Source organism: Anabrus simplex, chromosome 7, assembly GCF_040414725.1.
Source record: "Anabrus simplex isolate iqAnaSimp1 chromosome 7, ASM4041472v1, whole genome shotgun sequence".
Classification (NCBI taxonomy): domain Eukaryota; kingdom Metazoa; phylum Arthropoda; class Insecta; order Orthoptera; family Tettigoniidae; genus Anabrus; species Anabrus simplex.
The window spans coordinates 186,492,627-186,505,422 of record NC_090271.1 but is presented as its reverse complement, the minus strand read 5'-3'; the positions used below and the strand labels follow the sequence as shown (position 1 = coordinate 186,505,422).

Genomic DNA, 12,796 nt, shown 5'->3' with positions numbered 1-12,796 from the left:
ATAACATCCGCCTGACTCCACCACACATATATACTGGATCCAAGTGGTACCACGATCAGAATCACAGCAAATTTCGGTAGTGACAATACATTGTCTTTCTCAAGGTTGCCTAAAAACCAAGTAATGAAGCTATTATTGCTCATTATGACTGCTCACTCCGTTCTCTTTCCATCTTCGGGGATTGAGATAATGCCTGTACTGGTAAGATGATTAGTATTCGCCTGGCTCACTTTTGTCATGTAATGGTTTCAGCTTTAACTAATTCCCTTCCTGACGCTATGCGATGTTACTATCGGATATCACATCTTGCAAATATTTTCAAGCATGGTTTAGATATTCAATTTTCAGAGATTTTTGTTCGATTTGCTGGATTGCGTTTCAATACGTCTCGTTATATTCAATCGCTATTATTATTATTATTATTATTATTATTATTATTATTATTATTATTATTATTATTATTATATTACTCTTGCAGGGAGATGCCATAGTGAAACCAGAAAGAGTGGTGGAATGTCCTGATGTAATCAACTCGCCATTGAAATTGACAAATATCTCAATACTTGTCCCGCAGAGGCAGAAATTTGTTATCAATGGATTGATTGAGGTTACGCAAGATGTCACTGACGATTTCATGGTAAGTTAAATCAAATAATGGTATTTAGTCTGTTATATTGGGCATTTTATACTTCGTATATATGTATTCAAGGTAATATTTGAAGTGACGACTGTGTCCTTAGTATCAAGTATCAATGATTACAAGATATATGTGCAGTTTATAAACTCAACAGACAAAAAGATAGTCACCCTAGTGCGCACGCATAGATGGCACAGCGAGCTAGTCCCGTGCTCAAACGCACGCGCACTGCCTCTACGTGAGTATAAGGCAGTAGCGATCAGTGAGACATTGATGTTTCAATCCCACAATGTACGTGAACAAGGCTAGATGTAAGGATGTTACAGAGCGGCCAAAAGGGAGAATCGAAATTCGCAGTGCCCGTGGCCATATGGTGCGCGTTAACTTGCTGGAGGATTTGTTGGTGTTTCGCAGTGGACCGTTCAGCGTGTTTACAAGCAGTGGTATACTACATGTTGCCACGAAACACGACGTCAGGATCGTGGTCGGAAAATGATCCTGACTGAGAGGGAGCGGAGACGCGTTTCACGGCTTGGGAATCAAAACCGCTTCCAAACCCGACAGGAATTGCTGCAGTCAGTGAATGAAGGTCCATCCCAACCAGTTAAGGCCCGCTCACATCTAGCGGAAGGGAGACGCGGAGAGAAGAAGTTCCGAGAAGAATTTCTCTCGTATGCACTCATACCTACCGGAAGCGCGCCTCGCCATTTGGATAGCTGTTATCATCATTCTGTCACAGTAGTGTGTATGAAGCGCGACTCAGTCGATCGCAACTAATGGATCGCTTGTTGGCTCTTGCTCTGTTGGCTGAAGATGCTGAGAGGGAAGAACAAAGGCAAAATCGAAGATTTTGGGTTCACGATAGAGATGGGCACTATCGACTGATAACTATCGAACTAGTCGATAGTTGAAACTATCGTAACAGTCGACTATTTTAAAAAACAAGTCGAATGGATTCAGTGGCATTCCCGTCACGGATCTCTCCACGTTTCACTGTCCAGTCAGCACAAAACAAGTCGACTGAATTCGCTCGCATTCCCGTCACGGATCTCTCCATGTTTCACTGTCCAGTCAGCACAAAACAAGTCGGCTGAATACGGTCGCATTCCCGTCACGGATCTCTCCTTGTTTCACTGTCCAGTCAGCACAAAACAAGTCAAATGAATTCAGTCGCATTCCCGTCACGGATCTCTCCACGTTTCACTGTCCAGTCAGCACAAAACAAGTCGACTGAATTCGCTCGCATTCCCGTCACGGATCTCTCCATGTTTCACTGTCCAGTCAGCACAAAACAAGTCGGCTGAATTCGCTCGCATTCCCGTCACGGATCTCTCCATGTTTCACTGTCCAGTCAGCACAAAACAAGTCAAATGAATTCAGTCGCATTCCCGTCACGGATCTCTCCACGTTTCACTGTCCAGTCAGCACAAAACAAGTCGGCTGAATTCGCTCGCATTCCCGTCACGGATCTCTCCTTGTTTCACTGTCCAGTCAGCACAAAACAAGTCGACTGAATTCGCTCGCATTCCCGTCACGGATATATCCACGTTTCACTGCCCGGTCAGCACAAAACAAGTCGACGGAATTCAGTCGCACTCCCGTCACGGCGTCGCGGAAGCGAATGGAACTATCGGTTTATGATCACTTCGGATGTTTAATATATATGTTGACTTTATATGTACCTACTTTAACATGGCGATTTTCTCTTGTCGTTTATGTGTTCTTTATTTCGTTACATATTTATGTTAATTGCGTTATTCATAAATAAGGCATAACTATAATAATAATCTGCATAACTATAATAATAATCATCTAGAAAATACAGATATATCTTGATTCTGTACTACAGCAACAAGTTTTACATATTATTATTGAGGGCATTGTTCAGGAATAGAGCCTCATTGTCGTCTTTCTACGTTTCGCTGTCCATTTAGCACCAAGAAAGGCCATTCGTATGATGTTGGTTCGTATTAAGGGCATCTCTCTATTTATTAGCCCCGTGTACGAACGAGTGCGTAAATCGGATTTTAACCTGCGCAGCTGTGAATTCCTCGATAGTGTGATTATATAATCCGGGATTGGGGTATGCACCCAAGGTGTACAGTACTATTGTGACATTTGCCAGGAATGAATGTAGAAAACCCCATGGAAAAATACATTAAGGATATGGTTCTACAGCTTCTTATTCCTAATGTGGAACGGAGTGGATTCCTCTGCTGCGAACGTGGGTCCCTCTGAATAAATTTTTAAGTCACTCAATATAACATTAATTTTGTTCTAATGGGTGTCTATACAAGTAATTTCTAATTATTGGTAAATTGCGTTAAATGAGTCGAATTCGTAAAAGCACAACTCTCCACTTTTGATACGGAGAGTTTCGACTGCAAACATTCGAATGTTTTTCATGGACTGACTACTTGAATAATTTCGTTCGACGGAAATCATTCGACTGTTCAGTCTTCTCGACAGGAAGTAATGAATACTCTTGTTCGACTGAAAACATTCGACTATTCAGTCGATAGTTCGAAGGGACTATCGCCCGACTAGTCGATAGTGGTTTTCAGTCGATAGTGCCCATCTCTAGTTCACGACATAAATGTATCCAGGAATTTAAATGGTGAATTTTGTACATTGTTTCAATCGCTGTTGCGCGATGAAGAGAAATTCAAAGTGTATTTTCGAATGAACATTGAGAAATTTCAACAGCTATTTCAGCTTGTTGAAGAATATTTAAATAAACATTTCACGTGATTTCGTGAACCTATATCAGCGACCCTATGACAGGTTGTATGTTTAAGGTGAGTTAATTATGTTGCATAATTTAATAGTTCTTAATGTTCCATTTATTACAAAACTCTAGTGGCATGCATATAACACAACTAGAACTACATGATAATATATATTAGATATTAAAATCAGCGATGTGCTAGTACTCAAGTCGTTCTGTTAATACATATCATTTTAAATAATTACGAATAACAATGTAATTTATTATTAAAAGAAGTAACTTAACAGTTTAAGCATCTCTCAGGAATGTGAATATCCGTAGGGGAAGCAAGCACTGTGCTGTGTACCGCCAGTGTACCGCATGGACTCGACGAAAACATCCGACTACTTTACGAATGTTACCGAAGTTATATTCCGGCGGGAGGAGCGGAAGAAATATTCTCGCCTAGCAACTTCCTTGTCTTCGGCGCGGCGCGTTTCCCCTCCAGTCTGTGCAAGTGTGAGCCACTGCATCTTAAGCAGACCCTACACGGTCAGTAATACTGAGTCAATAATACTGACAGTACGCATCAATATTGTAGCGACCTTACACGATCATTATTACTGTCAATATTTTGGTCAGTACCAGTGCACTTTCTTACCATTGCGGTATTCTCACCTTACAAATAAAAAGTCTATAACCGTCAATATAATTTGAAATTGCAGTATTTTATCAAAATGGATCGTAAAAGACGGGCATGTGTAGCTACCATACTAGTAGTCTGCACAAAACGCAGTGTTAAACGTAAACGAGAAGAGAAGAGTATTCTCATATGAAGTTCTTCCTCTTCTTAATCTGTTTACCCTCCAGGGTTGGTTTTTCCTTCGGATTCAGAGGGATCCCACCTCTACCTCCTCAATGACAGTGTCCTGGAGCGTGAGATATTGGGTCGGGACATACAACTGGGGAGGATGACCAGTACCTCTCCCAGCGGCCTCGCTTGCTATGCTGAACAGGGGCCTTGGTGAGTGATGGAAAGATTGGAAGGGATATACAAGGAAGCGGTCGTGGCCTTAAGTTAGGTGGGAAACCACTTCCAGAATGGCTGAGGTGGGAATCGAACCCACCTCTACTCATCTGACCTCCCGAGGCTGAGTGGACCCCGTTCCAGACCTTGTACCACTTTTCAAATTTCGTGGCAGAGCCGGAAATCGAACCCGGATAATCACACTAACTACGGCACCACAGAGGCGGACTCATATGAAGTTGTTGAGGGAAATACAATAATATCGAAGTAGAAGATTATCAGAACTATCTCCGAATGAGTGAGGTAGGCCTATTTTTGCGAAATTACTAGGAGTGGTAGAGCCTTTTCTAATAAGGCAAAATACAAACATGCGGACCTGTTTATCGGTGGCAGAGAGAAATTAGCGGTGACATTGAGGTATCTTGCAACTGGTAGAAATTTAGAAGATTAATTAGGCCTAAAGTTTTCCGCTATAATGTACCAGTTTCCATCAGTACAGCAGTTGTGGAAACATGTGAAGTATTGTGTTGCGTTTCATATAGCTCGATAAACTTTTGCGATAGGCGTACTTGGCGGTTCCACAAGCACCTCTACTTGGGCTTGGTGAGAAACGCATTTGTCGTCCATCGCTGCTCCGTCAATACTGACAGAAATAATGACGAACGCGCTCACACGGTTAGTATAACTGTCAGTATCCCCACCACTCTACAGTACTGATGCTCGCAGATCAGGAAATCCGGATCTGCTTCAGTATTGGCCTTCATTCTATCATTCCAGTCCACACGCGATCAGTATTACTGTCAATATTTTTCGATACTGACAGTTTTATTGACCGTGTAGGGTCTGCTTTACAAGTCTGGACGCGCCTTAATACGCAGTGAAAGAATATTTTCCGCCTTCGCGCCGCGTCTCGCTTCCGCTAGGTGTGAGCGGGCCTTTAGCAAGAGAATATTGCTACGGAAACTGCATGAAATGAGCATTTGGAGTCAGTCACCTCGCAATAAGCCATTGCTCACACAAGCACATAAAGCTGTTAGAAATCATCGAACGTGGACAGTAGCTGATTGGCGGAACGTATTGTGGTCTGTCGAATCACGTTTTCGCCTGTGTTCCAATGACGCACGTCGTCGTGTGCACCGCAGGCCAAATGAAGCATTTCATCCTGGATGTGTGCAAGGTCACGTTCAAGCCGGAGGTGAGTCTGTGATGGTTTGGGGGGGGGGTATTTCGTAGCAAGAATTGGGCCCACTCACTGAGGTGACCAATCATGAAGCAGCATGTTTATTTAAACTTTCTGGATGATCAGATGTTGACTTTCATTCAATATCTGCATGATGAGTATGCTACTGATACCCCGATTTTTCAAGATGACAACAACAAGGTTCATCCGGCTAGACACATAAATGACTGGTTTAATGAACACTCCCCCACCCTATTACATCTCGATTGGCCTGCAAAATCTCCTGACTTGAACCCCACTGAAAATCTGTGGGACATGTTGGAACAGCCGGTAAAACACCGACATCAGCAAGCCGAAAATGTTGTGGAACTGCGCGATCAAATCCTCAGCGAGTGGCTTAACCTGGATGCGACGTAACTGCACAACCTTGTGGAATCACTTCCTAATCGAATTCAGGTGGTTATCATGTCCAAAGGCGGAGTTACATGGTATTAAATGATGTTTGTAATGATTTCTCCAGGGTTGACTAATGTTTTGTCCGGTGAGCTTACATTCAGTATATACTTTTGAATCAACAAATTAACAAACTCCACATCTTGCCTAACGCACCTAATAATTTATTTTATTTTATTTTATTTATTTATTTATTTATTTATTTTTTGCTATTTGCTATTTGCTTTACGTCGCGCCGACACAGATATGTCTTATGGCGACGATGGGATAGGAAAGGCCTAGGAATTGGAAGGAAGTGGCCGTGGCCTTAATTAAGGTACATCCCCGGCATTTGCCTGGTGTGAAAATGGGAAACCACAGAAAACCATATTCAGGGCTGAGGACAGTGGGGCTCGAACCCACTATCTCCCGATTACTGGATACTGGCCGCACTTAAGCGACTGCAGCTATCGAGCTCGGTACACCTAATAATATTTTGTAGTATTATTATGACAGCTTAAAGAATTAGCGTGTGTTTTAGAGTGTACTGAAAACAAATATTGTACATAATCTGCGTTCATACTTTTCACTTAGGTGTTCAGTCTTGAAAACAAAGCCTCTACCTCTAATTTTATGCCTCTTGTTATTTATTAATAGATGCAGTAATTCTGTATCACTACCTTGGCACAGGCGAAAGAAATTGTAATTTTCACTGAAGTTTCATTCTAATTAAGATGATGACAGAATGAAAGCTGAAGAGCTATCGGTGGTGCTGAGTAATGATATGCAGGGCAGGAATATAGTATCTGGATATGAAAGCTATTACTCAAAGGGTCAGTTGTGCTGGAAGAGCACTTTTTGCCACATTTCGGAAAGCGATGACAAATTAACTCACTCCCCACATTGGCCAGTATACGTTAATATAACGCCAACATCGGTGTTTTGGGCCAGAACATAGTAGTTATAACATTTCAATATTTTACCAAAGCTAGGTGCTTATTCCCGGGAACTTTAAAATACATTAACGCCAAATAATCAGGTTATTCTTAAAAAGATTTCCATAAACATATTTAGTTCTAGTTAGATTTTTTTTTCAATTTAGGAGGGGTTAAGATAAACTTCTAAGGCTAAAAATACTCCTACCTATAATCAGAGCCAGTCTAGTCAAATTAATCACTAATATCTGAAAATCACGACGATTTAAAGTTAAAAAGTCCCGATCAGCCAGTTATTTGGTGCAGAGGTAGCCTGTCTGCCTTTCACCACAGGCCTTTGGATCGTTTCCCGGCTCGTCAAAGGATTTTAATCCTGAACTGAGGGCTGGAACACAGTTCATACAGAGAAGCACTCTGAGAAGCATAAGAACCAACCAATGCGCATAAGTACATCGTCACGCTGACCAAGTGACGAGTAGTCTGAGATTAGTCATCTTAGGAAGAAAAGGTCCAAAATGAAATGGTGTCCCGACATAAACAATCAACACTGCTCCAAAGGAGGTGATGGAATGAGGGGATAGAGTGAGGGGATAGTGTTGAAGGCCACTCCAGTATTGCAAATGAGGGGTAAGGAGTAAATGGGTAGTGCTGAATGTAGGCGTGCAACAGGGCCTCTCAGGGTGCATGCACCAGTGCATTGCGCGGTGCACGGTGCAAAAGACGACTCCGCTTGGTTGACCAGAGTGCAGACCCCCACTCCTCGATTTGGAGCAACAGCGCTGTCTCTTTCCTTCCCCACGCCTGTCTCGCTCGCTCCACCTGTCTCCCTCTTCCTCACTTGCTCCGTAGCGCTCCAAATCCGAGCCGAGTTGAGCCGAGCTTACCCGAGTCGCCCTGAGACGACGCGCTGGTCCAAGCCGAGCCGAGTGGGACCGACGCACTGTGCACAGGACTTCTGCGCCTCAGTTTGCAGGCGTGAGAGTTTGGGCGTTTGAGAGGCCCTGACCTACAGTGTGTATATTACTATACATCCGCCACTGTGTTCATTTCAATCACAACAGACTCTGGTAACGGGCTGTCTACCTGCTGCAGTGCGTGAAGTGAGGAGGTGGGGCGACACAATTTCTGTGCATGCGTATACGTGCAATGATTTTGTTTGTTTGTGTGTTTGCTTTCTTACTTACAAAATAATAGTTCTTTCTTGCATAAAAGTATGGTATTTTCTGCCATATTTAAATATAATAAACAGAACTAACACAGTCATCCGGTTGAAACAAAAGTAGTATTAATAATGTGTGTTTCAATCACAGTGACAGTATTAATACGGAAGAAACTATTCTATGAAGATATCACTAATACTCATTCAAAATAAAGTAATTTTGCCATCGTTACGGCTTTCTCATTATTTGATATCAGCAAGTGTAAATTACAATAAGGCCTATATATATATGTGTGTGTTCTCGCTTCGATTTGTTTTACAAATAAGGCTTCTTCACTGTGTAATCTCTCGTTTCAGATGGAATTGTATCTCACGAGATGTGAGGATAAACAACAGGAATATACTTGTAGGTTCTACATGAAGAAGACAGTGAAGGACATCTGCCCGCATATACCAGAAAAGGAAAAGATTTGGTCTGACCTTGTACAACATATGGTAGGACTTAAACCCGCGTGTCCTATTAAGCCCGTAAGTAAGCACTGTGTAATACTCAGTACGAACCTTTGAAACTCTCATAATACTTAAAATCTATACAGTAGAAGTTCGATAGTCCGGCACGTTCGGGAATGAAAGAGATTATCAGTATTCAACTTAAAATTATGTGAAATACACAATTCTTTACAAATTCAAAATTTAGTGTTTGGCTCTAGTTACTTGATACAGATCTATGATCTAGATTTCCTTGCTGTATTGTACTATACAGCTATCAAGAACCATTTTGTTCATTGTCTCATAGGGATAAATATTTCTCTCTATGACAATTAATGAGTTTACTACTGTTCCAGGGTTCTTTCGTACTCAAGGATGCACCCATAGATACAAATGAAGTTAAAGATCTGCCTATACAGTACGGTTTCTGGAAAATAAGGGCTGTTGGTAAGCAAAATGGAAAAGTTACCAACTGTCATCTGATTGAATTTTACTTGTTAAAGAAGAAAGGAAAGACCTCTATATTTTAAAAGTGTAAATTGTAACAAATTATTACATTCTTGTCCTGTACCAATTATAACTGAATAAATATAATTGTCACAAAACAATTATCTGCATGATAAATCTATAGTTCTTTGCATATTCCTCGTTATTACGGTTCCTAATTCGAAAAAGATAATCCGTGGCTTTGATGAGTTAAGTACCCCATAGAACTGAGAATATGTAACTTTTAACTGAATATTGAAATTTCGTATTTGTCAGCTACGGAATACAAGGGACTAAGCTGCAGTTAATTCAGATAAGTCAGTAAGATATCTGCAAATGCGACAGCTGTAACGGACCGTACTAGGAAGATCCCAAGGCGACAACTTCGGTTAGTGTAGCCACAAGGAGTTCAAACCTCTTGCTCACACCCTGAGAGGCAGTCCCCATGGTGGACTTCTACGCAGTTCTCGTCACCACAGCGTCAGGTCAACAACTGTTAGCGCCTTGAAGGAAAAGGGATACATCACATTTGTGGATGTACACTGACTGACAGAGAAAAAGCAACACCAAGAAGGAGTGGTTCGAAAGGGATGAAAGTTGGGGAAAAAACAGAGACGGCACGGACGAATAATTGATGTTTATTTCAAACCGATATGCAGGTTACACAATGCGCACGGCATCGACTCAGTAGGATGTAGGACCACCGCGAGCGGCGATGCACGCAGAAACACGTCGAGGTACAGAGTCAATAAGAGTGCGGATGGTGTCCTGAGGGATGGTTCTCCATTATCTGTCAACCATTTGCCACAGTTGGTCGTCCGTACGAGGCTGGGGCAGAGTTTGCAAACGGCGTCCAATGAGATCCCACACGTGTTCGATTGGTGAGAGATCCGGAGAGTACGCTGGCCACGGAAACGTCTGTACACCTCGTAGAGCCTGTTGGGAGATGCGAGCAGTGTGTGGGTGGGCATTATCCTGCTGAAACAGAGCATTGGGCAGCCCCTGAAGGTACGGGAGTGCCACCGGCCGCAGCACATGCTGCACGTAGCGGTGGGCATTTAACGTGCCTTGAATACGCACTAGAGGTGACGTGGAATCATACGCAATAGCGCCCCAAACCATGATGCCGCGTTGTCTAGCGGTAGGGCGCTCCACAGTTACTGCCGGATTTGACCTTTCTCCACGCCGACGCCACACTCGTCTGCGGTGACTATCACTGACAGAACAGAAGCGTGATTCATCGGAGAACACGACGTTCCACCATTCCCTCATCCAAGTCGCTCTAGCCCGGCACCATGCCAGGCGTGCACGTCTATGCTGTGGAGTCAATGGTAGTCTTCTGAGCGGACGCCGGAAGTGCAGGCCTCCTTCAACCAATCGACGGGAAATTGTTCTGGTCGATATTGGAACAGCCAGGTTGTCTTGCACATGCTGAAGAATGGCGGTTGACGTGGCGTGCGGGGCTGCCACCGCTTGGCGGCGGATGCGCCGATCCTCGCGTGCTGACGTCACTCGGGCTGCGCCTGGACCCCTCGCACGTGCCACATGTCCCTGCGCCAACCATCTTCGCCACAGGCGCTGCACCGTGGACACATCCCTATGGGTATCGGCTGCGATTTGACGAAGCGACCAACCTGCCCTTCTCAGCCCGATCACCATACCCCTCGTAAAGTCGTCTGTCTGCTGGAAATGCCTCCGTTGACGGCGGCCTGGCATTCTTAGCTATACACGTGTTCTGTAGCACACGACAACACGTTCTACAATGACTGTCGGCTGAGAAATCACGGTACGAAGTGGGCCATTCGCCAACGCCGTGTCCCATTTATCGTTCGCTACGTGCGCAGCACAGCGGCGCATTTCACATCATGAGCATACCTCAGTGACGTCAGTCTACCCTGCAATTGGCATAAAGTTCTGACCACTCCTTCTTGGTGTTGCATTTGCTCTGTCAGTCAGTGTACATGGTCTCTCCAATGAGGATTATAAAAGGCGGATTGATATCATCGCCTTCACAACAAACTCGTCTCAAGGATGCATCCCAGACCCTGCCATCATGTTTGAGACCCATGACTGCCAATATGAAGACACGGATTCAAAGAAGAGACGCAGATATGAGCCAGCGAGAGAATAATTTAAAGATAAATTTCACTTGAAGACAATTATAATATTTGCTTTGATAGACGGACCATTCTGTATTTCTTTGAGTACATCTGCAAACATCATGGTTTGTTGAAGGACTTCATAATAAACATTTCAACCATTTCACTATAATATTATCAATACTGTCCGGATTAAACATTTTTTTCGCAAGCTTCAGTGTTAACACGTGACTCCTGAATTTAATGCATCATAATCATCTTTTGCCACGATACTCTCTGTCTCTATGGCAACCTGAATTTTATGAAGGAAGAATTCAGTACAAACATTTAAAAATGCTGTTACAAATTCAAATTATGTCTCTGAATTTAAACGCATTCATCATTTTCGTAAGTCTGCATACTGAATAAGAATGTTTTAGAAGGCATTTGAAATGCATGAAAAATTAGCAAATCTATCCTACTTCTCGAAAGGAAACCAAAATTCAAGGGATGTGAAGCCTGTCATTTAGAATCGTGTCATCGTGAGGAAGCACTGTCGTCGTATTACGGAACTGTGTGGAAACTGGATTATGGCGAGGATGCTAACATCAAAGTTTGTTCGTTTCACCGTAGTCACTTTACATTAGGAATAAGGGTCAAAGAAACAAGCTGTCTGATGTGAAGAAATGAATCAATAAAATTCCGTCTGGTCATACAATCATTATATAAAATAGATCGTATTGAGGACTTGCCTTACAAGCGACATCTTCGGATCACAACTGTTGCCTTCCACAAAACTTCGACTATCTAACCAAACTCTAAGGAACAAATTCTACGAATGAGGGTTTGTTTATTCTTTCTTTCTTTCTTTCTTTCTTTTTTTTGTTTTTGTTTTGGCAGTTGGCTGTACGTCGCACCGACGCAGATAGCTAATATGGCGACGGAGACTCTGAGAGTGGGAAGGAAGCGGCCGTGCCCATAACTGAGATACAGAACCAGCATTTGCCTAGTGTAAGAATGGGAAACCACGAAAAACCATCTTTAGCCCTGCCGGCAATAGAGTTCGAACCGACTATCTTCCGAATGCAAGCTCACAGATGCGCACCCCTAACCGCACGACCAACTCGCTCGGTACGAATGATATAAAGTCTTCACTTTCGATGAGCATGGCTTGTCCCAGGTATTGAGGCTCGACGCCATGGGTTATGTAGAGATGGGCAGGCCACCGTGCATATGGCTGTTAATCCCTAGCGCAAGGTATTATTAATCGACATGAATCGCATACGTTTTGCTTGCAATGATCATGGACATCACACACGCACAAGAATATGGAGACTCAGTGACTTTTTCGGGTGAAATTATATCCTCTGGCCACTGTTTTTATTATAGTTCGGGTATGAAAAGTTTTCGGGAAATAAGATTCTTTCAGTTAGAAAGAAAGCAAACTTGCAGATTTTTCGGGAATTATGATACTGTGATCACAGTCATGGAACTTCCAATTTATACGTAGAATCTGAACCAGTATCGCAAACTATATCCTCCAAAACTTCACATTTTTTTCGGTGAAGAATCATGTTGACGTCATTCGAAGAGAGTGGACTCGTTGCTTCCGCCTCCCAAATTAATATACTTGGAATTTGGCCTGAACAGGGTGTACGTAAATCTG

The 12,796-nt window shown here is 43.0% G+C and overlaps 1 protein-coding gene across 2 annotated transcripts; it reads left to right on the top strand.

The window, feature by feature from the left end:
• The first annotated feature begins 515 nt into the window (after positions 1 to 515).
• On the top strand, positions 516 to 9,128 carry LOC136877024 (uncharacterized). 2 transcript variants are annotated; one of them, XR_010860700.2, is made up of 3 exons: positions 516 to 637; positions 8,435 to 8,605; positions 8,923 to 9,128. XR_010860700.2 is itself a non-coding variant. In XM_067150824.2 (3 exons), the coding sequence occupies exons 1-3, from the start codon at positions 5,486 to 5,488 to the stop codon at positions 9,094 to 9,096; spliced, it is 426 nt and encodes a 141-aa protein (XP_067006925.2). In that variant the 5' UTR covers positions 5,436 to 5,485; the 3' UTR covers positions 9,097 to 9,128. The 2 variants fall into 2 exon arrangements, 1 of the variants encoding a protein (XP_067006925.2); XM_067150824.2 differs by lacking the exon at positions 516 to 637 and adding an exon at positions 5,436 to 5,566.
• The last annotated feature ends 3,668 nt before the right edge of the window (positions 9,129 to 12,796 follow it).